We start from the raw sequence: 27489 nt of genomic DNA, 5'->3' as shown, positions 1-27489 counted from the left end.
AATCGGTAAGTCTCCAGTTAACTCCTGAATGCTAACTCTAAGTATCTCCACAAGATTTCTGAGCATCCAGAACGAATTTAGAAGGAATCTTAGGATTTTTCTCTTTAGGTATCACTCATTAAGCAATTCAGAAATTGGATTTTCTTAGGCTCAGAAAATCCTCTGGTTGTAAAACTTCTTGTAATCCTAGTGAATGACAGGAAAGTTTATAGTTTCTTATGAAAGAGAATAAAAGAAATCAGGACATCAATTTCACATTGACATTTTTATTAACGCCAACTGTTTTTTAATTATTATTTTTTTAAAACAATAGCACAAAAATGTTTCAAGGAAGCAGTCTCACAATCTGATGACCTTCTGAAATACAGTCAAGCCACACCAAATATGAAATTCCTGTTAATAACACAAAACAAATATTTTTAAAAAGGAAAATAAAAAGAAGAGGAAAAAGAGAAGGAAAAAAGGTAAGGGCAGAGAAAAGCAATGAGATGTAGTTAAAACTCATTGGGTCAGGCAGGTGAGGCTTATTAGTAGAATACACTGTTAAAGCAAAGAGTGGCACACACAGGCTTACTATCTCTGCTGTTCTACCCAGTCACCACTAATACACGGCCCCCGGCAGCGGCGGCCACTGACTTCTTCCACGTCCACAGTGAACCGGGAGAAGCCAGTGTTGATACTGTCATGAAGAGGTTTAACCGTTGGCCTGTCCGACAACTATGACCATTCTGTTTGTTTTTTAGCAGAATAATTCCTTCAGGATGGTCTGGCTGAAAACCCTTTCTTTTCTATGTGTCACTTATATGCATCTCAGGGCTCTTAAAAGTTGTCTTAAAAAAGAAAGAAAAAAATCATGTATATCAGTTTCTCTTATTTAATGTGGCTATAAAAGATGTTTCCTTATTATTTCTTTATCTCTAAGAAGGACACCGGGGATGGAGGTTGGGGGTGGAACTAAGAGGAAGAAAAAACCCAGACCAGGTTAGGTTTTTTTTTTTTTTAACTTTTTTTTTTCCCTTTTGGCCAGGGGTGGGGTCACACAGAAGGGAAGGCATGGAGGAAAATTATGATCCTTGGTTTAGATTGAGTTATGCAGGAAAATATATCTTCCCGATCAGTCCCCATGCCAAAAAAACCCCAAAAAACAAAACAAAAACAAAAACAAAAAAACCCAAAACAAACCAAACAAAAAAAGCCTAACAAACCCAAGAAACCAAAAAAACACTTGGAATTATGCACAGATTCTATGTTATACCAGCTATCAGCCTTTCATGTTTAACCATTCCCAGCAATGGACACTACCCTCGGCTTGTAGGCTGCTTGCAGAACCCACTTCACAAAAAATCTTCTTCACCCAGAAGCCTCTAGTTTCCTTTTGGTAGGTTATAAAAACAGAACATCTGTCATTAAGAGGAGAGTGTTAAATACTTTTAACCACTGACAAGGCTTCAGGAAGTTTCACAGTTTCGTTATGCTCTATTTTATTACTATCATATTTACATTTTTATTTTTTTATTTTTTTGCTGAATCGCTGATTTTCTTTTCAATAGAATTTAATTCTGGAGTGTGAGCAGGAACCAGTTAACTACATTCATTGTCCAACCCCCACTGGTTTGAAAGAAGACTCCAAATTCTCTGCATATGAATCAGCTGTTCAGTAGCCCCACCTCCCCCCGCCCCCCCGACAGCCAAGCAGCAGGACCGAAGCCCCGGTGGCACGCCAGGCTCACGCTGTAGGGGGCGAGGACTTTCGCTGAAGGAGGTACTGGTGAATGCTCTCAGCATCTCGCTTTAGCCAAGCAGCATTCAGCAGGATATTCTCACAACACTGCTGGATGGTACGCTCAGCTGACGGAGCCGGGTGACTCTCGAAGAAAGCCTGGCGTAAAACAACCCAGAGTGTAGGGTCAGTACCAGCAATAGTAAGAAGGTAACAGTATCACAGCTCAGGAAAAAATACCACTCTTCTGTAAAGGATTCAAAAACTTCAATCATGAAAATTTACCACTGCCACTCCCAGGCTAAAAGAAAACAAGCAGCTCCTTAGACTTGCATTCAGGAATTCTTTCCCAAATACATGCTTAAAATCGAATCCAAAGTTAATGAAGAGATAGAACCTATGGCCTTTCTTTTAGTGTAGGCGCTAGAATTAGACTTGGGACTCAAATCTAGACTGGATCATGTATAAACCTATGACTTTTCGCTAAATTAACTCTTCTGTTTTCTCATTTATGAGAAAATATTTACTCCAGAAGATTCAAGAAAACCCCATATAAACTGTTAACGTAATAGTTGGCAGGCAGGGTCCTTAAGGACTCAAAGCACATTCTGGCTGCTTCTAATAGAGGTTAAACTGCAAAGGATGATAAAACCATGAAGCTTTGATAGACTCACATTTTTCATACAAGACTATTTATGAGTTTGTTGTAATTTATTACAAAGCTTATTGATTAAAGACGCAATGAACTATTTTCTAATGAAGTATGCCAAGATTCACAGAAAACAAAGCAATTCTTGGGGCGCCTGAGTGGCTCAGTTGGTTAAGTGTCTGACTCTTGATTTCAGCTCAGGTCATCATGATCTCAGGGTCCTGGGTTCAAGCCCCGTGTCAGGCCCCACGCTCAGTGGGGCGTCTGCTTGGGATCCTCTCTCTCCCTCTGCCCCTCCTCCACTCTCTCACTCTCACTCACTCTTTCTCTCTCTCTGAGATAAATAAAAACTTAAAAAAAAAAAAATGAAAACAAAGCACCTCTTAAATACCAACCAGTGAAAGGATGGGGGTCTTTACTTTGAACTCATCATCATAGTGTATAAGGGAGAATGACTAATTCATCAGATTACGTCTAGAACTTTTAGAAATCAATAACCTTATTTTGTTTACATACAAGACAACGGCTCCTGCTCCAAGGCTCTTTAGGGCCTGAGTAAGATACAAGACTTCCCCTCATTCCAACTCCACAAACAGCACTACCATTTACATTTTAGGAACCTGGGAATTATCCTCAACTCTTCCTTCTTCCTCTGCCAGGTATGTCCACAACACAGAGAAGCCACTCAGTAAATATTTGTTGAACCAAAGATTAACAAAATCAAGCCCCCTGAATTTCATTACTCCATCTCCCCCAAGCTACTTTATCATTCTTGCTTGGACAGTTAGCATCCCGACATCTTCTCTTCGCCAACCCAAACTTTCTCCACACTGTAGCCAGGCTGAAATTTTTATCACACAAATCACATCAACTCACTCTGTTTATAGGCAATTCAAGGGCTTCCTGCTTTTAGGAAAATTTTCATACAGCCTATAGGGCCCTCCACGGTCTGGCCTCTACCTATCTTACCAGCCTCTGCGCAGCCACTCACTGTCCTTCCGCTCCAAACCCAGTGTATGTACCTCTCCTTCTGGCACTTATATCCTTTACAATAAGGGAACTGTTTGCACAATATACAATGTAAACTAAATGAAGGCAGAGATCAAGTCTCTCACTGTTTTCTCAAGCTCTGAATTCTTAAAATTTTATTCCTAAAATTTGCAGAATGAATGAAACAACACTACAGCTCTCAGAACTTCTAAATTTACCTCTCATAACCCCATTGCCTTCAACAAGAGGAAGGTGAAAATGATATTTCAAAAGTACTTCACAATTAAAGGCAATGAAAGGCTTAAAGTTAAGATTTTCCTCATTAGTGTAGATTTGTTCCTCAAATGTTGAACTTTACCACTTAACTGATTATTATCCTTCGTAAAGGCTAAGAGGAGAGCCCCTACATAGCCATCTTCTCTCCCTGTGCATATGACAGATTACAAAGGTTATTAGAAAGGAAAAACTTATCAAGGACCTACTACTCCATTCCAGTCTGTTACTGGTGATGTCAGTTACTCTAAATAACAATCTTATTATTACCCCATTTTATGGATGAGGAAACACAGGGAGATCATGGGGTTAAAAACATGCTTGAAATCACATAGCTAACCAGGGCAAGGGATGGTTTTCTACTCAGACTGACTGATTCCAAGTTCCATGTTTTTTCAACCATATTTCAACGCCCTCAAAGATGATTCCAACCCCAAATTCCTCAAGCATTAAAGATACAACCCAAGCGGTCTTTTTCCAAGCAAAAACAAGGATAAATACAGCATTACCCCATTACCTGCACTGTATGATTACAATGTGGCTTATCAGTTTTTACTTACTACCTTGAAAAGTAAAAAGTAAACAGCACTTTGCTTACCTTAACCTCTCCAGCCATTTTGTCAACTGCAAATCCCTCAACTGACAGCTGAAAAAACAATGGGTTAAACAGTAAATGCAACTAAAAGAGGCTAGGAACAAAGTTCCATTTATCCTAAAAATGAGCCATTCTATTCTCTCCCAACTTCAGAATATTCTAGAGAATGCACGATGGGTGAAGGACAAGCCCTTTAATAAAGCTAATAACTATTTAAAGAAACTTTCTTTTCTTTTTTTCTTTTTTATTTTTTAAGAAACTCTTAAAAAGCAAAGACCATTGTCTATAGACCTAGTGAATCATGGATGTCCTTAAATAACATCTATGATGAACAAGGTACTCAAAATAAAAATCTTCACATACCTTTATTAGTCTGGATATTAAGAATCCTCCCTGGTATCGGTTATATAGTTCTTCCCAGTTGTCTTTTATAAACTTCCAAGCAGCCTTCCTTCCATGCTTGCTGCCTCCAGCCACTCCACCGATTACTGATACAGTGTCCTGTGGACGTACCTCTTCCTAAAAATAGAAAGGGAACTAAAAATCTACTGTATTCAAAACATCTTCTGGTGCTAGAAAGGGCAGATACTTTTGAGGTACCCAAGCAATCACACTGAAGACCCGCATTCCTGGTTTTAGGAATAACTGGCACCAGAAGCAAAGAGAAGAATGTTTAACCTAAAGATGAGCCAAATTGAGAATGAGGCACTGGGACAGGTACAGACAGGCTGCTCAAAAGATATTTGCTTGGGTTCCTCCAGGGTAAAGAAAGGAAGAGACAGAAGGAAGGTACTGGGATAATTGTGCTTTCCAGTTTATTTCTGCCTCCAACTATTCTGATTCTCACCATTATGGAGTGATATACAGGTCAGTAGCAAAAGCCCATTCCATTTTCCCCAGACTAAGAGGAAGCCTCAGTTTAGGGTTAAAGCAGATCAAGAGGATACTGAATCAAAGACATGTGCCACAGATCAGTGGGTTACAATTCCCTCTGTAGGCAGTTTTTGTTGGAACTTACTGAAAGTGCAAACGTGAGGACTTTTTGAATCAATTCAGGTGAAAGAGTAGCCCCAAGGACCCTTTCAATTCGGTTTTTCTCTTCCTGCATATCTGCTTGTTTGTGAAGCTACAATGAAAAAATAAAGATATAGTTAACTCTCCCCTAGAAGTTATGCATATGCTTGTATGAGTTTCTCCCCGAAACTTTTTGCTCTACATTCTCACTGGCTGAGACTGCACAGTATTAAATTAACAAAAGGAAATACTTTTTAAGATGTTCAGGCACTACATTTTTCATATGTCAAAACAGTAAGTCACTATGTAAGTCTGTACTATGTGAATGGCTTGTCATCAGTTCTGAGCAGTTTAACATCAAGGTCTGAGGGATATATGTCTGACTAATGTTCTATGTTAGATGATCTGACTAATGTTCTATGTTAGATGAATAAACTAATCATCATTAATACCATTGAAGGTCATCAATTTAATTTCTAATAGGAAAAAGTAAATGTTAATTAAAAAAATATTTTATTTACTTATTTATCTGAGAGAGAGAGAATGAGAGAGAGAGCATGAGAGGGGGGAAGGTCAGAGGGAGAAGCAGACTCCCTGCTGAGCCTGATTCGGGACTCGATCCTGGGACTCCAGAATCATGACCCAAGCCGAAGGCAGTCACTTCACCAACTGAGCCACCTAGGCGCCCCAATAAACGTTAATATTAATTCATGAGTCTCTGATCAGTGGGATTCTGTATCATCATATTTTTTAACTGCAAAATCAGCACATGCTGAACATAGAAAATTGCGAAAATAGAGAGGTATAAAGAACTAATTAAATTATTGGGGCACCTGGGTGGCACAGACAGTTGAATGCCTGCCTTCAGCTCAAGTCATAATCTCAGGGTCCTGAGAACAAGCCCCACATCAGGCTCCCTGCTCAGTGGGAAGTCTGCTTCTCTCTCTCCTTCTGCCCCTCACCCTCACTTAGATTCTCTCTTTCTCTCTCAAATAAGTGAATAAAATCTTTAGAAAAAAAAAAAAAAAAGAAGAAGAAGGGGTGCCTGGGTAGCTCAGTAGGTTAAAGCCTCTGCCTTCCGCTCGGGTCATGGTACCAGGGTCCTGGGATCAAGCCCTGCATTGGGCTCTCTGCTTGGCGGGGAGCCTGCTTCCTCCCCTCTCTCTCTGCCTACTTGTGATCTCTGTCAAGTAAATAAATAAAATCTTAAAAAAAAAAAAAAGGACAAAAAATTAAAGTATTGATATGTACATTACCAATCAGAAATAAAGTATTGATATGTACATTACCAATCAGAAATAAGACCCCCTTATACCTGCTATTTTGTGACTTTTAAAAAATATTTAAGTTACAGGTAATTTTATTTTCTTTATACTTTCATAGCCTCTAAATCTTCCACAGTGAATATACCAGGTTTTTTTTAAATCATCAGAAGCAAAACATTATACATGTAAATAATTAGAATTACAAAGGTATATGAGATACCTCTCCAAAACAACAATTTATAGATTCTGCTGATCATCTCTCCCATTGAAGAGTCTATACTGACCAGTGTCTGCAGACCCCATCACAGGTCCCATTTTCCCCTTTCCTTTGGACTCTTTTGAGCAGCAATGTGGTAAAATAAATAGGAAGTTAGGAGATCTGGGTTCTAGTCCTAGTTTTGCCTCTAACTAGCCGTGTGATCTTGACTAAGTCCTCAACCCTTCTAGATCTCAGCTTCCCCAGCTGTAAAATGAGTGGGATGGACAGATAATTTCTAACGGTCCTTTTTTGCTCTAATACTCAGTCTGAACTCTGGCTTTCAGGAAGCATGGTTTTCCCCAAGGAGAACCTGTTACATTTGACCACTAGATGGCACCATAACACCACATTCCAAATACACTTTGAAATAAAAGTTTGGTTTTGTTTCTTTTAATCCTGCCTCATTATTCCTAAATTACCAATAGAAAACAATCCTCCTCATCTCCCATCAACTGGTTCCTTGAAGAAACTTAATTTGGTCTTCATTAGAGCTCTGCTTATAGCAAAGCAGAACTACAGTCAGCTCCCTTGTATTAACAGATGCAAACACTTACTAAAATATACATAGTGTAAGTTCTTTAAAGTATGCCAGGACATGAAAATGTCCAGGTTATCTGTCACAAGAATTCCAGAACCCCTATTTTTGTGCCATACTTTTATGGAAAAGACAAAACCCACAAATACCTGATTTCATCTACAAAGAAATACATGATTTATAGTGCACAGGTTCACAGAATATTAAGAATGAGAAACGAGGGATGCCTGGATGGCTCAGTTGGTTAAGCAGCTGCCTTCGGCTCAGGTCATGATCCCAGCGTCCTGGGATTGAGTCCCACATCAGGCTCCTTGCTCAGCAGGGAGCCTGCTTCTCCCTCTGCCTCTCCTGCCATTCTGTCTGCCTGTGCTCGCTCGCTCTCCCTCTCTCTCTCTGATTTAAAAAAAAAAAAAAAAAAAATCTAAAAAAAAAGAATGAGAAATGACCAACCCAAAGTATAATTTTTCTATTATTAGAAAGGAAACTCTTGCACAAGATCAGTAAAGTGGCACATTTTGAGTTTCTATTTTTCAAAATATTTTAGTCATTTAAATAGGATTTGTTTAAAACTAAATACTAGAAATTAGATTTGCAATTCTGATCCACTTGAGATCAGAAATGCTCTTAATCCATTAAGGATGGAAGTAATAAAGCACATTTCATTCCTGTTCTGGTTGTTCCCCTCCTTAAGTGTAGGTCTTTAAATGAATGGGCTTTATAGGTCTGGCAGATAATTTGGATATTTACACACACTTTGCACATTTTATTTGATGGTAATAGATTCAGCTCCCTCCACCACTGATGCAATCAGCATAGTCCAGTTATTCCTTAGATTGATAACTACATGGACAGGGACTTAGGAAGTACTTGTTCCACAGTATTAGTATTTAAGTTTAATTATATGCCAACCACCCTGGGAAAACTACAGAGGCAATGTAGGCAGGTCAGTTAATTTCCTGTCCATTCACAAATGGAGCACTGGTATAGCTCAAATCCTTGAAGTATGTAATCATCTATCCGCTTTCTCTCTTTAAAGGATTTTATTATTTACTTTTTATTTACTTGACAGGAGAGAGAGAGCACAAGCAGGGGGAGCAGCAGGGAGAAGGAGAAGCAGACTCCCTGCTGAGCAGGGAGCTTGATGCAGTGCTTGATCTCAGGACCCTGGGATCATGACCCGAGCCAAAGGCAGACACTTAGCTGACTGAGCCACCCAGGTGCCCCCATCTATCCCCTTTCCAAGCACAGACACAAGCCTTGGGAAATACCCTAGTAACTTTACACTAAAGGGAAAAATTTTAAGAACCTGACATGTTAATCAAAATGAACATTTCAATTTTTTATATTTAAGGTGCATAAACTTACGAATAAAAAGAAAGAAGTGAAATTAGATGACTTTTGGCATTGTATTGGTAGTATACATGAACAGACATTATGTATTTCTCCCAAGTTTTCTTTTTGAGAGAGAGAAAGAGAGAGTGTATGTGCACATGCATGTGGGGGGTGGCACTGAGGGAGAGAGAGAATCCTAAGCAGACTCCCTGCCAAGTGCACAGCCTGACACGGAGCTCCATCTAATGACCCTGAGATCATGACCTGAGCTGAAATCAAGAGGTGACTAAGCCACCCAGGTGCTCCTCCCATAGTTTCTTAGTATCTGCCTGACCGCAATATGCAGATCTGCACGTATGTCTTTTGCCCAGACTTTTAACCACCTAACAATGCGCACAGTCTCTGTGTCAATCGTGTTAAAGAGCAGAAAATGGGAGCCCTTCCCAAATTTACTCACCTTTAGCATAATGTCTAAGGTAGTGCCATCACCATGTTTCAGCACAGTCAGATAGACCTACAGAGAACACAGGAACAAAAAAGAAGACATCTGATTAAACGTATCTTCTTCCAAATAGTTCAATGTTAAGAAAAGACATAAGGCGAATCAAACAATTTATAAATAGCTGTGTGTGGATGCTACATACAAATGTGGCAAAGAGCTTAGAGCCCACACTGAAAAGCAGCAAGGCAAACAGCACGTGGTGAGTAACAGCAGCACACACCCACTTTCTCTCAGGGAAATGTGCGCTGATCATCACCTTTCAGCACCAGAGTCTGGCCTGAGAAACGTTAGACAAAGGACATGCTGGCTACAGAACACTGAATGCACCTATTAAATCAGAATCAGACATGATTTGTGGGTCAGTACTTAGGTCATTTTTGGTTCCCATTAAACACATTCCACAGTATACACAGAATGATGCAGTCACTTAGAGATCAAGGTTATTCATCATGAAAACGTACAGGACTCCTCAGATCAGCGGAGAGAATCTGTTTCCCTTCTACGTGGTCCTTAAACCGACGACGGGCTTCTTCTAACGTTGCCTTATGTCCTGCTTTTCCTAGTTTGCCCAGAACCAAGCCCCTCAGGAGTGCATCTAGATGACCTGATTAAGAAGTAAGAGACACGGAACTGCTTAAAAATCCTGTTTTCACAAATAGGCTACCTGGCTATCCTGTAATTGTGTTATACTATGTCTACCATCTTGAACAAACACAATCAATTACCTTAGTACTTGAGAGAACACCTGATTTACATTATTCAAATCATAAGAGTGAAATGAAGTACTAAACAGATTAGCTAAACAAATAAATTTGCTGACTTTGTCTACAAATGTCAATGATCTGAATTTATTAAATGTTTACTCCATCTAGGAAAGTACACTGCTAAGGACTGTATGTGAAAGGAAGAGGCAGAACAGGCTTAGATCATGCAGTTTTGACCCAAGATTCAGAGAAAGATCACATACAGAAATAGTATGCTGTGTATAATAAATTGAAATCTTAGATTTAAAAATCAACTTCTGATGGATCTATTGACTCCAAAGACGTGTATATGTGCAATAAGCACATAAGGAGAGTCTCAATATTGGTGATTAGAGAAACACAAATCAAAATCACAGGGAGATGCCACTTTACACCCACTAGGATGACTGAAGACAGACAGACAGACAGTAACAAGCACTGTTAAGGATGTGGAGAAATTAGAACCCTCATACATTGCTGGTGGGGTGTAAAATGTGTGGCAACTTTGAAAAACAAGCTGGCAATTCCTAAAGAGGTTAAACAGAGAGTTACCATATGATCCAGCCATTCCACTTTTAGGCATATACCCAAGAGAAATGGAAGCATTATGTCCACACAAAAACTTGTTTACACACATGTTCACAGCAGTATTCACAGCTGTCAAGTAGGAACCATCCAAACATCCATCAAGTTATGAATATACAGAATGTGGTACGCCCATACAATAGCGTATTACTCAGCTATAAAAGGAATGCAGTACTGATAGACAACGCAAAATGGACGTACCTTTGAAACATTCTGCTAAGTGAAAAACATGAGACACAGAAGGCTACATGGGGTAGGAGTCCACACATATGAAATGCCCAGAGCAGGCAAATCCATAGAGACAGAAAGCAGATTAGTAGTTGCCAGGACGGAGGTTGCCAGGAAACGGAAAGTGACTGCCAATGGGTAGGGAGTTTCTTTTAAGGCTAAAGAAATTGTTCTGGAATTAGATATGGGGATAGTTGTGTAACCTTGTGAACAAACTAAAAAAGACTAAGCTGTATATTTTTAAGAGGTCTGTTTTATGATATATTGATTATATCTCAAAAAAAGAAAGTTAACACCAGCAATGACAGATTGCAATACCAAAATGGACAGGCAAGTCGTGGCATATTCACATAGTGAATACCACTAAGCAACAGAAAGGAATGAACACACTGGATGTATCTTAACTATGATACTGAGCGAGAGAAGCCAGATAGAAGAACAGAATATATATTAGCATTCCATTTATATAAAGTTCTAGAAGAGGTAATATTAACCGAGGGTGAAAGAAGGCAGAACAGTGTTTGCCTGCAGGGGACGGGCAGGGGACACCTGAGTGGCAGTGACTGACAGGGAAGAGGCCCTGAGGCAACCTCCTTTGGTGTCTGCATTTGTCAAAAGTCAGGGAACTGTAACATTTACACTGTGCACCTTGCTACACCTAAATTGTACCTCGGTAAAAAGTAAGTTTAAGAAAACCACAGATCAATAGATAACACAAGAGGACATCAATGAAGAACCAATATGTAATTCTGGCTCCGGTACTGACTTGCAAGGCAATGTTTTGTTATTTTGCAGTTTGGCCCTTCCAGCTATAAACCTAGAAAGCTAAAGACATTCTCCTTGGGGCACCTGGGTGGCTCAGTGGGTTAAGCCTCTGCCTTCGGCTTGGGTCATGATCTCAGGGTCCTGGGATCGAGCCCCGCATCAGGCTCTCTGCTCAGCTGGGAGCCTGCTTGCCCCTCTCTCTCTGCCTGCCTCTATGTCTACTTGTGATCTCTGTCAAATAGATAAATTAAAAAAAAAAAAAAAAGACATTCTCCTTATTTCATAAAGCTCTATTTGAGCCCATAAAGTTTTACACATTATCACCATGACAAAGAAAGACAACATCCACTATTTTGCCTATAACTGTCTCCACATACCCTCTCCTGTCTTGTTTCTGGGATCTCTGTTCCTGCCTAAAGCCAGTCCTCCACTGATCTGACTTTTCTCCGTCACTTGGCCATCACTCCAGCAATTACTCCCCTCTTTTTACACCATGAATTTTTCTGTTACTATTCCATCACTGTCATCAGCACAAAAACGTTATAAAATCTCCCACTTTGTTAAAAAAAAAAAAAGTATCTCCACTCACCTAGCTCTCTCCAGACTACCCCCTTTCAGCAAAGACTCCTTTAAAAAGCTGTCTAAGTATGTTGTCTCCTCTTCCCCTACTCCCAGTCTGGAGAACCCAAAACTGGTCACCACCACTCCACAAAATTTGCCAAGGTAATCACCAGTTCTTTACCTTGCCTGACTCAGAGCAGCATTTGTCATGGTGGATTACTCTCCAACTGTACTGTCTTTTTTTTTTTTTAAGATTTTATTTATTTGAGAAAGAGAGAGAGTGTGCACAAGACGGGGTAAGGTCAGAGAGAAGCAGATTTCCCACTGAGCAGGGAGCCTGATGCGGGACTCGATCCTGGGACTCCAGGATCATGACCTGAGCCGAAGGCAGCCACGTAACCAACTGAGCCCAGCCACCCAGGCGCCCCTCCATCTGCACTGCTTCTTAAGCTGTCTGGGACATCTCCTTGCTCCTTACTCTCTCACCTCCCTGGTCAGTGAGTCTCCCTAGCTGATACCTCCTCTTCCACCCAATCTCCAAATCCTAGCCTAGCCGAAGACCTAGTCCTCAGACTATTCTTCTCTCCACTTACATTCAGGCCCTGCATGATCTCTAGTTTCGTAGCTATATATACCATCTACAAACTAAGTGGATTTATTTGGCCTAGACCACTAGGATGTTTAAAAGGACCTCACATTTCTCATGTCTAAAACTCAACTCCTGATTGCCTCCGCCCCCAGCCTGCTGCTGCAGCAGTCTTCCCCATTCCTGCAGATGGCAACTTCACTCCTTCAGTCTCGAGGCCAGAATGTGGCGGCTCCTCTCACTCCACTGCAGCCAGTCCACCACCAAACAGATTCAGTTCTGCCTTCAGAACAACCACAGAATTTACCACCTACAAGCGCAAGCTGCAACCAGTGCCTCAACTGCACTTTGTAACCTGTTTCCCTGCTCCTTTCTCTGGGCTCTCAACTCCATTCTGGTTTCCACAAAGCAGATCCAGTCATGTTCTTCTTCAGCTCTCAAGTTTGCTTCTCATACCACTAACTGTGAAAATCCAAAATAGTGTACGAGCTCCCACAGGTCCTACAGGAGCTGAACCGCTTCCCACTCCCTGTTTCCCTCACTACTCTGTCCTGACTCTAATCACAAGGACACAAGCATGCTCCTGCTGCAGGCCTTCCACACTGGCTGTTCCCTGCTGGAACCTTTCCCTCTGGATGGCCTCCCAGCTCTCTCTCAGAGGTCTCTGCTTATGCACACACATCACCTCATCACGAGGGACAGCTGCTCTGACCACTCGATGAGCTACTGGCCTCCTCCTCTTTGGCTACCTCACCTATCTGGATTTTTCTTCATGATGCCGCTGCTAGCTAAAATATCATGTATTTAATGATTTGCCGTGCCTCCCACTAGAAGTAAGCCACACAGGGCAATGCTTTCTTCACTGTTGTACCACCAGCTCCCAGAACAGAACCTGGTTATTTACTAGGTGCATAAGTATTTGCTGAATCAATGAAGGCAAAACACAGAGCTCTAGGTAATTGTTACTGCTGCTCTTACTGCAAAAGACCCCCTCTGGGACAAGACTGCTCGGGAGGGAAATACCATCTTTAGTTATTTGCAGATGGTAGAAAATAATTATATATAAAGTCTTCAGATCACCCACCATTCCCAACATGTACAGGACAGCAAAAGAGTAAATATGTGATTACAGAAATAATCAGAGGAGAGAACACATGGAGAAAGTAAATAATTTCCTTAGTTCAGGTACTGTCTCTCAGTGTCTTTATAAGTCATACATATAAGGTGCCTGGAATTTAGGGTAATAATAAATAAAATAATCCAAAATTCCCTTTAGCTTTCCTTGATTATAGATTGGCCTTTGGAACTCTGTAAAAGATTTCTATTTCCACCATTTGATTTGTTTACAAATCATATTTAGCCGTGAATACACATAACCACCACTGTTTTTACTTTGCAACCCATGTAATTTCACCAATAAACTTAAAAGGCCTAAGAGTTAATTTCTGGTGAGCTGAATACATAGTAACATCCAGCAGATACAAAAACATTACTGACACTGTTAACAACAGCTGAGTAAAAAAGGATCAATTTCTCCTCTACTACTTCCCCATTCAGCACACCCATTACCTTCTCCAGGTTTGGGGTCCCAGCCCAGTCTCTCCCCTATAGGTGAAAAGACATCTTTCACAAACTCCTGGATTTCCTCATAGAAGTCTGTGTGGGACAAGAGAGTTGAGAGAATCCCCAGGTTACAGCTCAGGTCGCTCCACACAGTATAATTGGGCTCATTCACAAAAGCCTCCATGACTTTTAGAACCTCTACAGTGCTAATGATTCCAGCTCGAGCCTGGGATAGGAAAAAACATAAATTAATCTAGTCTTCAAACAAAAACTAAAACAAAAAAACACAAGCATGCATTTTCAGCATTATCTACTGCTAGTCAGTCATGTCTCTGATTTAAAGGAAATGAGGCTATATAAAATCAGGGGATTATTTAAATAAAAATGCTATCATGACAACATTCCTTCTTTACTTTTTTTTTTTTTTTTTTTTTGCTATTTATAAAAGAGCCAAGTAAGGAAGCACACTTGGTCTGGTGACAGATGGTGGCTACACGTGCAGTGAGCGCAGCAAGAGGCACAGACTTGTGGAATCAGTAAGCTGCACACCTGAAACTCATGTAACATTGTGTATCAACTACACTTCAAAGCGAAAGAAAGCAAGAAAGAAAAAAAAAGAAAGCAAGAAAGAAAACAGTGAACTTCTATTTCTATCCAGTGTCTGGGCTTTGGTTTTCTTTTTATTTAAAAAAATTCTCAGACTTTCAGAAAAGATGCAAAAATAGTCAGGGCTTTGGCTTTTGACAGAGGCTCTTTCAAAACTGGACTTGAAGACTGTGTCAACGTCAGCCTGTCCTTCACTCATTTCTAAAAGAAGGCAAACTGGAAGGCACTACAAATTCAGAGTCCTTTCAGAATTAACTAACAGAGCTAGGAAAAAGAACTTCTGTTACAGCAGCCAACTGCACAAACACACCACTCTCCTGGGACAGGTCTCTCTCAGCAATGAGATCAGCAGATGTGAGGTTTTGTGCATCAATGCTAATCTGTGTTTATACAAAGGAGGAATCCAAAACCAGTTACTGCAGAGGGGAGGGAAAATTTCAAGTCCAATTTAAAGGAACACTAGGAGGAATCTGACAATTTTATCACAGACATCTGGCAATTATCTAACCTATGTTGGAGTCATAAAGATAATATTACTAATTGCTGATTTATATCCTTTCTGGAACAAAGTCAAATATAACATAATTCTAAAGCTAATGGGCTATTATTAGAGTAGCAATGGAATGTTAAAGAATACTAGATGTTTCAAGAGAAGTACAATCACTATTTTAGAACACATAAATCACTCTAAATTAATTATTTTTAAAAAAACCAACACATCAATAGGGAAGTTTCTTCAAGGCTCATACCTATTTCTACCAAGAAGAATTTCTGCCTTACAAAGGATAGTTTTAGTTGCAAAACCTGCCTTAGGAGTAGTGAGATGGGATTTGTTTCTGGTAAATTAGATGTGTTTAATCTTGTCTTGTTAATTAATAATTAGTCATTTGTTCTAGTCCCAGAAGGTGTTCAACCTTCAGGAAGAACCATATTCTTCTAATTATGTTTCAGTCAGACACTCAAGGAAAAACAAAATCCTTTAATCAACAAAATCCATCATACTACTTGAGGGAGACTCACCAAGGAGAAGAGGTCATTCTGTAATCCAAGTCGATCCACAGGGGGCAGAGAAAGATCACGAATGCCTGGTAATAAACTTTCCAGCATGGCTGAGCTATACTGGGTCCGATAAAATCCAACTGTTCCCAGGTTTAACTGAAAAGATACCCAATGGTCATTGTTAATAAAACAGTTTTTCTTTTTCTTTTCTTTTTTTTTTTTTTAAACAATCTTTAGCAGGTGTGAAAAGTGTTCTGGTTTTTGTTTATCTGAGCAAAAACAACAACAAAGCTCACATATGCAGGCAGGGATGAACATGAAACAACACGTAAAGATAGAAATCGGTTGTCGGGGCGCCTGGGTGGTTCAGTTGGTTAAGCTGTCTGACTCTTGATCTCAGTTCAGGTCATGATCTCAGGGTCAGGAGACTGAGCCCCACATCAGGCTCCAAACTGAGCTGGATGGTAGGGAGGATGGGAGTCACATGGGCCAGTTTCTATCCACTCGAAGTGGACAGTTTTAAGTTTACAGAAAATATTTACTGTATGTAAGAGTGCATGGGCTGTGGAATATCTGAGGAAGACTAAGCCTTTACACTCATCTACTCAGCCAGACTCTCAAGAGAACAATGCTCAGGTCCTAGATTTTAAAGACTTAAGGAGACTTAAAAGGTAATTTCACATGATTTGTGGAGTAAGGTAATCAGGGACTGTCATTATTCTCTATAAGCTATTTACTAATAGGCAAAAATATTTCTTTTTTTAAAAGATTTTTTATTAACATATAATGTGTTGTTAGCCCTAGGGAAAAATATTTCTGATAATACTTATATACATAACACTTTGCAGCTAAAATAATAGCATAAGATATAAATATTTTTCTATTTATATGTAAGTATTTTTTAAAAAATCACCTCACAATAATACAACTGCTATTTTATTGATTCCCTTTACCTTTCATTACAGGAATAATACCTTTATTTACTCAATTACAATCACTGTGTACATATGTTTTTCTTATTTGTAAGAAAAATTTCATACAGCTACATCATCTTCCAGATATAATTTCAAATGGTGGTAATACACTATTCCAGTAAGTAAAATATGTATTAAAACAAAGGGAAAAATGGTTCTTTTCAGAAAAGCAAAGAAGTCTGAGACAACATATAAGTCTTATTAGGAACCTCTAACTGGGTAAAAAGTCTAGTAGATACTTTCATTATGAATGGTGCAGAGTACAGGATAATGAAAAATCATCTTTACCAACTGTTATTTTTTATGAAATGGTTTCCCAACATCAGTTACAGGATTTCACATTTCAGTGACACAAACTTATTATTACATGTCTGAGCTCACCTGATTATAGCTGTACATTTCCAATGACAACATATCATCTCATCACAATGACAGTGCAGTTTGAAGTTGCAAGACTACAAATCGTTTGGTTAATGTGACTTCACACATAATCTACTATTTTTTCCCCTTTGATCCCATCTTTTAATATCTGCTTATCTATCACTTCCTTAACTGACATAAGGGAAGATATCTAGACCATATTATTTGAAAATTGGCCCTACGTTTCTGTCTTTGTAAGTCCTAGTCCAAACTAACGCAGAATTTAGAGCCAGCCATAACATGCATAAGGGGAGTGACAGAAATCAATCAATTTAGGTCAGATAAAAACAGGCCATTTCTAGACTCACCTTTACCCACTGGTCTGGTCTGACGTTTTTCAAAACCACATTCATCTCTGGCTTATCCATCAGAATTTTCAGTTTGGCATGGTTGGGATCTTCGCTAGTAGAGATCGTGATAGGAACCATCCACTGGGGACAGTCTTCTCCTTAAGCAAAAGAAGAACGAATAGGAAACTTGAGAAATAGTTTGTCACTGGAAAAAAAAGAGGGTAAGGCGGAGAGAGAGGACAGGCGTCCTACACATGAACTCGAGTCTAACTGTTAAGCCAACAGCTCATGTTCAATGGTACATAAACTCTTCCACAACCGGAATAATACTAGTATAAAGGAAGAGCCACTTTCCTGTTACAGAGCAATAGAGACAGTAATGATTTTATTGTTAAGAGAAATTTCGAGTACGTAAAAGCTCTCACATAGCATTTAAAAACATTCTAAGGTGCAGGTATATATACTCCTGAAACAATGAAGGGTTGATTTTATTTCTGTGATAGACACGACAATCCCTGGAGCTGATGGATTCCACCACTAAAAAGTGATAGCTAAAAGTCAAAACTTTTTTAAGGCAGATAACATACTGCCTTTGAGGTATCAGATAGCAAAACAGACTCTGAATTAAGATACTGAACAGAATAGAGTCACCGCCCAGTGCGTTAATGTAAACTCTTAATAAGTTATATACTTTATGCTATTAGGCTAAACGACAAATCAGAATTTTCTTCTAATGTTGAGATAGTTCCGGTTTTATTACTACCTATACTGGTCACAGAGTGTTTGAAAAAACTGCAAATCCTGTCAGTCCTATCATGCAGACTGTTATGAGGCAGCAAACAGAAAATGTAACACTTAAGGATTTATTTTGGATAACAAGCCTGTCATCTAACTTATCAGACATAGTTATTTAAAGAGTAATTCTAAATGCTAAGCAAGGGAAGGATGGAAGGCTGTACCTCTTAACCCTAGTAGAGTGTACCATATTTTGGAGGGTGGAACATAAAAACATATTGGTGATTCTGATATACATCTCCCCTTACTAAGAATTGTTATTATAAAGGAGGTGAGAAAGGTACAGAGAAACACTTCTAATTTTCTGAGCAAAAGAATCAACGACCTGTAGAAATCTTTGAAAAACCAGAGTCGAGTGGTGGTTTAAGGTATAAACTCATGTAATCCAACTATTTTGTTTGAATTCCTACTCTTTAACTCATTAGATAGGTGACCTTGGGCCACTTAACTAACCCACCTTTTCCTTAGCTCCCTCATTTATAAAATGGAAATAATACTATCTACCTAATGGGGTTGCTAAGACTTTAAAAGAAGGATCAGTACTTCTAAGTACTACTAAGCTATACTGCTTAGCACGGTAACTGGTACATAATAATGCTAAATAATGACTGGGCTTTATTTATTTACTTGTTCACTTACTTAGTATGCCCAAGAATTTAAAAAAAAAAAAATTAGCTACCCATACAAGTGTGCACCAAGGCTTCTTTTAGGAATGAAGGCTAGAGACATTACTTCTTGGGTGTTCCTAATTTACTCCTTATAGCTTCCAATAATACACAGAAACAGGGAATTTAAAAAATCAAAGAATATCAAAACACTACAAATATCTCATGAATCTTTTCTGATTTCCTAGATTTCATTTTTATTTCATTAATATTTCCTTATTTTTTTCCTTATTTTTAATTCTATTAATTCTATTAAAAATACTGAAAAGTGGATTATTTCCTATTAATTGGAACACTACTCATATGGTATTCAAATTCATTTACCAACTCCCACTTAAAGCCACTTGCTTACCAACATATGGTCCACTGGCACAGAACTTCCTTTGGGACAACCTCAATAATCTGTCATCTTCTACCTAAAGAAGGAAAAACAAAAGCTAAAATAGTAGTATTGACTTTTTTTTTTTGTGGGGGCAACACTTCTGTGACAAAACAGAAGGTGAAACCAGGACAGCCAAGTGTCCCAAACTGCAACAGTGATGAAGATGACGACACTATATAATGGGAGAAGACATCACTTCTCATTTAGTCCTCAAAATAACAATACTTTTTTTTTTTTAAGATTTTATTTATTTGATAGAGATTACAAGCAGGCAGAGAAAGAGAGAGAGAGAGAGAGAGAGAGAGGAGGAAGCAGGCTCCCTGCTGAGCAGAGAGCCTGATATGGGGCTGGATCCCAGGACCCCGGAATCATGACCTGAGCTGAAGAGAGAAGCTTTAACCCACTGTGCCACCCAGGCGCCCCTCAAAATAACAATACTTTAAATAAAAGGCCATGTTGTACGTAATGAAGGGATTTATACGCAGACAAGAACTTAAAACTACTACCACTTCCACAAGGATACATAATAAATAACAGTACAGCAAGCTGTTTTAATCTTTATAGAGGGAGGTTATGTCTTCAGACTCTTCCACTTCTAAAAAGTGCAACCTTAGATTAGCATGTCAGGAATTTAAATTTTCAGAGTGACCAATAAACATGAAGAAGCACACAGCTTGGTTCAAAGGCTGAGCTTAAACCAATTCTGCAGTCCTGGAATAAACCCCACTTGTTCATTTTAGGTTTACACCATGGGGTGCCTGGCTGGCTCAGTCAGAAGAGCAAGCAACTCTTGATCTCAGGGTCGTGAGTTCAAGCCCCACATGGGGAATAGAGATTAAATAAATAAATAAATAAACTTAAAACAACAACAACAACAACAGCAACAACACATCAACAAGTTTACAGAGTTCTCCTTGGGGACAGTGAAAGTAGACAACACTTTGTTTTCTCCTGTAAGTATGTATGATTTTAATGATGTGGGGGACAAACGGTCAGAGATAATATATAGCCAAGGAAACAATGCAAGGGCTGGGTTCAATGTTACCTAGAATACAAACATACAGAAAAGCAAACCTGATGACACTGACTGAATTTCATTCCACGCCGCGGCAGGGGAACTGGAGGGTCTGTTGTAAGGTTACCTGTTCTGCTTCCACATAAATGAGGGGGAATCCCATCTGTTTGGTCCAGGTGTTCATCACTGCTGCTATAGGTTTACCACTGGCATTCTCTAAACTTTCCCAGAGATCCTCTAGAAGATAAACACAAACAATGAAAATCTAAAATGTTTATATTTTTGTTTTCTTAAACAAACCAAAAATTTTCTGTAACTCCTGACATCATACTGCTAACCGATTTTTTTTCCTTTTTTTAAGATTTTTTAAGATTTTATTTATTTATTTGACAGACAGAGATTACAAGTAGACAGGCAGGCAGAGAGAGAGGAAGGGAAGCAGGCTCTCTGCAGAGAGCCTGATATGGGGCTCAATCCCAGGACCCTGAGATCATGACCCGAGCCGAAGACAGAGGCTTTAACCCACTGAGCCACCCAGGTGCCCCTTTTGCTAACCAATTCTTTGGTTCTTTCAGGTTCAGGAGACAAACAGGAGTCAAATTAATGTCCCCTCATCTCCACATTAAATAAACTCTATTACAAAAACTGGTCTTAAAAGTCTCAGATGTCCTTAATTGTTCCAATGTACTAAAAAAAAAAAAAAATCACAAATTATAGGGGTGCCTGGCTGGTTTAGTCGGTGGGGCATGCAACTCTTGATCTCAGGATCATGAGTTCAAACCCCACGCTGGGCCTAGAATTTACTTAAAAAAAAAAAAAATCACCAATTTTAATAAATAAAAGACAAACAGGTAAATTCATACAAGAAGAAATGGAAACAAATAGAAACATCTTCAAGATCACCCCTAAACAATCCATATAAAACCGTTATACCCATTCAATTAACAGAAGTTAAAAAATACTCAGTGCTCTGAGGCTGCAGTAAACTCACGGTCAAACAGCACTGGTGGTCAAGTAAACAAAAAAGCAATACACTGTAATACACACTAGAAGGAGGACATGAACAGAGGAAAAGCCCTTCAAGAAAAATCCAAAAAAATAAAGGCTTCATGAGAGTTAGGCTTTTGGACTGCATTTTGAAGAGGAGTTGTTCATTAGACTCACAAAGGGAAAAGGGCAATCCAGGTAGAATAAATGGCCTATGTACAAAGAAGAAAGTATTAAGAAAAGACAGAAAATATCAGTAACAGCAAATGTTCAGTAAGCATAAGACAGAGGCCCAGGTGTGGGAGCAGTAGGCAGTGAGGCTGAGACAGTAGGCGGGGCTAGCTGCCAGGGGCTCTGCTGTACAGGGGAGTAAAGTAACACAAGTGTTTTTAATCAGCAGGTGAGGCAGTCAGAGACTCGCTTTAAAAAGATGACCCTGGGCAGCCTCAGGGTGAGAGAGAAAACTGAAGAGAGTGGGGCAGGCAAGAAGTACTAAGCTGGTAGGCAACTATGGAGTTGAGGAGAGAGATCGTAAAGGCATGGATTAAGCAAAGGGGAGTGAAGAGAGACAATCAAAACCATGGATGGGGGTTGCATTGTGTCTGAACTACCAACTGTCCTTCATAACACCAGCAAATCAAGAAATGGTACAAGGTAGGCCTCGCTGTGCAAAGGGTGGTGGCTAAACCAGAGGTACCGGCTTTGCCCGGAAGCTTGTTAGGCAGATCCTCCGGTCTCTCCCCAGACCAAATGAACTACAAACACTTCCACAGACCCTGGGTCATGGCATGTATGTTACAGCTTAAGCACTATAAGGTTCTGTCCTCAGGTATTACATGTGGGCATGCTAAAGACTCAGAAAACTTACAGGAGCACATTTCCCTGTAGCTCTGCTTTAAGGAATGGAATGCCTCTCTCTTATAAACTGAGATGGAAATTTACGGTGGGGGGTTGGGGAGGTGGGAGGAGAGAGTGTCAGGCCTACATCATGTCCTGAACAGAGGGCAGATATACTGTATTTTTAAATTCATGGGTTACAAACCTCAGAAACAGCCCATGGCCATCCCTCTCTGAACTTCTGTCATTCTATTAGGTATTAGTGACATTACACAAATCTTGCTTTTAAACTATTTTTGTTCACTGAAGAACTCAAAACTCCAACTCTGGCTCTTTTTATCTTCAGTCAACTCATACCTTTATTCTTTCTTTTGGCTCCCATACACAGTAAATCACAGATCACTACACACTCTTAAACCACTTAAAAATCTTAAACCTTCACTCAAACTCACTGAACTAGTTTCATAAGTTCACTAAAAAATGGTTAATTTGCAGCAATTTTAATGGCCAATGATCAACTTGGGCCAAAAAAAAAAAAAAAAACCCCAATGAGCCACCAAAAAGAACAAGTTCTGGTAAGGTAAACCAAACTCTTCAGACTCTCTAAGGTCAGGACACTGAGCTATGGAGAGCAGAGTCCTAGAGAGGGACCGGTAGGATAACAGGTTCTGTTTCATGCTGATCCATCACTTAACACATGGCACCAAACAGGTCAACTTTGTTTCCTATCTATCACAAGGAAGGTTAAGCATTTGGAAAAAATGTCCCACTCTGGATAGAGTGCCAACACCTCCTCTTCACTGCTATCTCAAGCTCTTAAAGATTACCTGTGGCAGCATTCTTTTGTTGGAACTTGGTTAAATACATGTTCATTCCTTTCTTAAAGTCCTGAGAAAACACAATTTTTAAAATCCAGGAGATTAAGACCTTGGTATTTATAGTGTATTTGCATATTAGTACTCAAAAGCTAATTTACTCAAATTAGCTGAGTGTCAGACTTACTGAAAAACAACTATCTGTCATAATGTCTACTGTCTTTTACTTAAGTATGCATCCTCTTTGCCTTGCATGTCTGTTTTTAACTTTTATACCAGCCTCCCACACATCCCCCCAAACACATTTATACATCATTCATCTAAGAGACCGTAAGAGTCAATATTAAAAAGAAAAAAAGATAAGCCAGATCAGGGTAATATCCTTCCAGAGTCTAGAAAAATTACTTAGGAACTTAATCTAAATAAATGTAGACACTTTTTTCCCCATGCAAAACACTGTGTGATTTCACCATAAAAGGATGGAAGACTTTTTAAAATGGCTTTTTTACCTTATCCCCAATGTAGTCATGGAGCATTCGGATGACAGATGCACCTTTGCTATATGATATAGCATCAAATATCTCATCAACTTCAGCAGGATGGCCCACACTGACCTGGCAGACAGTGTGATTCAGGGTTATGACAGGAAACGAACAGCCTCTAATACCGAATGACATAAAAAGCTTTCTAGGAAAACCCTCCTAACTCATAAGACACTCTTCCGCCTTTAGCTCACTCATGAATACATAATGATGACCCTTAAAAAAGAGTGTAGTAACTAACAGTAATAAAGTGGAGCATAGAACATGATCCCCATCATCTCTCCAGGTCTTGGCTTGGCTTTGCCAGGAGGCAAATCACCATGGATCTTTTTATTGGGGAACTGGGAGAGGGAGGAAGGAAGAAATGAGAAACATTTGATTTCTTGCAACTGTAATGGCTTACAATTACATAGGAGCCTGGTTAAATATGTTAAAGTAGACTGTAAGTCTAGTTCTTTGGAGGCAAAATTTGTCCATCTAAACTAGCCAAAATAAGCACAAGCTAAGTCAAAAGAAATAAAATATATATAGAAACAGACAATGACAACAATAAAAGAATATGTTCAGTTTTCTTTGAAACAAACAATAGAATCATGATGTTCTCTTGTGCATACTGCCCAACAAGCATGGTTCTCCCATACTAGTCAATAAAAATGTATTTAATGAATGCTTATGGGTATATAGCACTTGCCTCTACAAAGATAAAATTCTTACGCTGCCTACCTTAAAAAGAAACATAATTATTAAGTCTTGTGAGATTTCAAGACTGAAAACATGAACTAAAAAAAAAACAAGTGAATTGTCCACGCAATTTTCCTTTCTTTTCAGGCTCCTAAGTATGTCTATAAAAAATTACTTATTTCTTTAGAAATGAGAGCAAAGGACAATGGCTGAAAAGTATGGCTCACTTCAATAGGATGGCTGTTATCTAAAGCATCAAGTTCCTGGGCACGGGTGTAATCAGCAGATACAAACTGAGTCCAGATATCATACTCTGGGAAGCAGTGGTCTACACACAAATATTCAATCCATGATGCAAAGCCTTCATTTAACCAAAGATGAGTCCACCATTCCTAAAAATAAAAGAAATAAATGTATAAAGAAAACAAAATTTTTATCATTCCACTAATTTAAAAAACTCACATGTCCCTCCCACTATACTCTACAACTTTTAATAAACCAAAATTCAGGAAAAAACATTCAGTAAATAACTCACATCTCTAAACAGAAAAGATGCTTAAAAGAGATGCTAAGGAAGGCCAACTGGTGATTTTGGCATTAGGCCTAAGGGACCTTTCAAAACATAGCTAAGTAACTCTATTACCAAAGCTAGGAAAAAATGGAAGGAAAAGGGAGGGAGGGAGGGGAGAAAGCCTTTATACGGAAAAGAGGAAGAGAACAGGTAAATGGAGGCAAGAGACTATATATATGGTCAGGTAAAATTTAGTTGAATAAACCAGAAAGCTACCAGAACCAAACAAGGAAAACTGGAAAAGATTTCCATAATGACTGACTGACAAGTTAAAACTTTCTAGATAAATAGAAAAGTAGTACTGCTTATAAAAAGATTAGGTAAAATTAACAGAAGTTTCATGGCATAAGTAGTTCAGTAATGAACGGTGTTTAAGTACTTATAGATTATAAAATTCTCACCTGCTAATAAAATTAAACATTAAAATGGACAAAGAATATAAATGAGTCAAAGATAAAACCAACTTTAAAAAAAAATCAACTTTTTAGAAAGAGATTTTATTCTGTTTCATTAAAGTTGATTAAATCACTTACAAAAAGAAAGCAATATAAGAATCCAAGATATATGCTAAAAGACTAATGTAATGGTGAAAAGAAAAAAGGCATTTAAAATTCTGAAAAGATCAAATATTTTCAATATTTAAGTGATGAAAGCCTATCTAAGTGGTTTGTACACTTACTTAACTAGTAGCTTCCAAGAAGATAAGCTGGTACAGAGCTCATTATTCACCAACTTATCATGAGCCCTTAAATTTCAGTAAAGAAACAACTGGCATCTAATAACTATAAGGTCACTCAATTCAGTAAAAAGTTGTTTAAAAGCTATATGAGAATGTGCACATTTTCCCTACTAAAATGTATTGCTGGTAGTTTAAAAATAAAATCATAAAAAATAAAGACTGCTCAAAGCTAACAAAAAATTGGTAGCAACGAACTTGCTACATTTGGAGAGGAGAATATTTCTGCACATGTTGGAATACACGTTCCAGCATACTTAATTCCACATGAAATTATATTTCAAAACTTTTTTTCAGCCCCAAGTAAAAATTTAAACATCTAAAGCAAAAGGAAATGGTTTAATTTCAAGGGCTGGCGTTCTTTAAAAACTGCCTCAGACATGTAATGGTTGCTAAATGTCTTACTGTCTTGCTTATTCCTGTGACATATGGACCCAACTAACATCCAAGTCAGGTTCTGCTCTTTGGCAGCCTAAAATGCTATCAGGGAATTTGGCTGGCTCCAGAACTTCCAGTTCTTTCCTTATAGAGGACTTCTAGTTCAAACTCATTAAACTCTGCTCCCAAGTTCTAACACAACTAGCCAACATAGAGAGTACTTATTTGGAGTGAGAGGGAAAGGTCAAGACTTGAGAACAGAGATCATTCACTGCAAACACTGTAAAATTCACTGCAAACATAATAAACAATAATTTCAATGGGACAGCTGGAAATTTTATTCTACTTAACAGTTACTCCCTAGTTTCATTTCTATCAAATTTCAACTTAACATTTTAAGCAATGAGAAAACTGACTCCTAAAAACATTGCAACCTAATGGATTATGTTCAGGTTACTTTTCAGCTACTTAACTTACATAATAAATATGCTCAAGAAACTACAGTTAGCCTGGAATCTCTGAACCTAAGAGGAGTCTCTTTCTCTCACCATAGTATTATGACTTCACCATTTGCAGGCAAATTCTACAACAGTTTAGGAAATATTTTCTGTTGAATAAAGACTGTCCACATTCTTTTGATTGACAAAGTTATCTGATAAACACTGCTGAGCAGACATTCTAAAATAAAGCTTTTCTCTCATTCATTTTTTAGTACTATGTTCCAGTCAAACCTGAAATACTATGTAGCCAAAATAATGTGCAGCAGGATGAAGATAAATATATTTGAGCACTTAAAAATATTAAATACCATAGTAACAAGATTTCCAAACCATTGATGGGCGAGTTCATGTCCCACAACCAGAGCAACCCACTGGCGTGATGAGGAACAGGAGTTTTTTGGATCAATAAGCAATGCAGTCTCCCTGTGTTTAAAAAAAACCTTTTTTTAAACAATGTTAAGTATTGCAATAAAAGGAGGCATACACAAATGGGGGAGGGAGAGTCAAACAGTAAATAAGATGGTCAAGATAGGTTTTAGAGATATCAAAAAAACATTTCCTCAGAGTGCACAGAATAGAAAAAGTTCTGGGAAGATTAAGGACTATTCCAACAGAATTCATACAACAGAAGATCAAAGATGAGACACAAGTTTAATCATCAAGTTTGTAAATAGGACAGTTGTCTGAAAGTTTTAAAAAGCTTTGTCTAAAGGATTAGGGATTATTGTGCTAGACAGAGAGTAGACAGTCCTTCCATTAAAAGAAGGGGAGTGGCAAATGGGGGGGGAGATGCATTCCACAGTCCCAACAAGAACACTGAGCAGGCTGTCCAAAACTTAACTCATCAAAGAAGGCGGGGCAAAAGCTTGTTTACAGATCCTGCTTTAAAAATTATACAACCCACATGTTTGTATTGTGGTGACAGATAAGTAAAAACTTGGCTAGAAAACATTAAAGCAGAGATCGTTCTTCAAGCTGGAAAAATAACTATGAAACTCCTGGGAGGAAGAGGAGGTACCAAAATGAGAAACTCAGCCAAAAATAGATCTAAAAATGTTACTAATGCCAGATGCTCACTTTAAAATCTTATAATCTGATAGTAGCACCAGAGGGTGTTCATCTGCGTTCCTG

The 27489-nt window shown here is 38.7% G+C and overlaps 1 protein-coding gene across 2 annotated transcripts in view; it reads right to left on the bottom strand.

The window, feature by feature from the left end:
• Positions 1 to 250: 250 nt before the first annotated feature.
• The window catches only part of NPEPPS (aminopeptidase puromycin sensitive), an 82554-nt gene continuing 55315 nt past the window's right edge, over positions 251 to 27489 (bottom strand). For both annotated transcript variants that reach the window (XM_045069922.1, XM_004764705.3), the window contains exons 9-23: positions 26667 to 26781; positions 24401 to 24565; positions 23460 to 23564; positions 22963 to 23023; positions 20439 to 20548; positions 19267 to 19330; positions 17473 to 17612; positions 15792 to 15926; positions 14172 to 14391; positions 9596 to 9738; positions 9090 to 9146; positions 5246 to 5353; positions 4591 to 4746; positions 4231 to 4278; positions 251 to 1879 (exon numbers count right to left, since the gene is read on the bottom strand). In XM_045069922.1, the coding sequence (XP_044925857.1) occupies positions 1727 to 1879; positions 4231 to 4278; positions 4591 to 4746; positions 5246 to 5353; positions 9090 to 9146; positions 9596 to 9738; positions 14172 to 14391; positions 15792 to 15926; positions 17473 to 17612; positions 19267 to 19330; positions 20439 to 20548; positions 22963 to 23023; positions 23460 to 23564; positions 24401 to 24565; positions 26667 to 26781 (1780 nt within the window). In that variant the 3' untranslated portion in view covers positions 251 to 1726. The remainder of the gene's footprint in view (positions 1880 to 4230; positions 4279 to 4590; positions 4747 to 5245; positions 5354 to 9089; positions 9147 to 9595; positions 9739 to 14171; positions 14392 to 15791; positions 15927 to 17472; positions 17613 to 19266; positions 19331 to 20438; positions 20549 to 22962; positions 23024 to 23459; positions 23565 to 24400; positions 24566 to 26666; positions 26782 to 27489) is intronic.

The sequence above is a fragment of the Mustela putorius genome, unplaced genomic scaffold (assembly GCF_011764305.1).
Source record: "Mustela putorius furo isolate JIRA1106 unplaced genomic scaffold, ASM1176430v1.1 tig00003962_pilon_pilon_pilon, whole genome shotgun sequence".
NCBI lineage: Eukaryota > Metazoa > Chordata > Mammalia > Carnivora > Mustelidae > Mustela > Mustela putorius.
The sequence above is the reverse complement of the archived record's forward strand: the minus strand, read 5'-3'. Positions and strand labels throughout refer to the sequence as shown.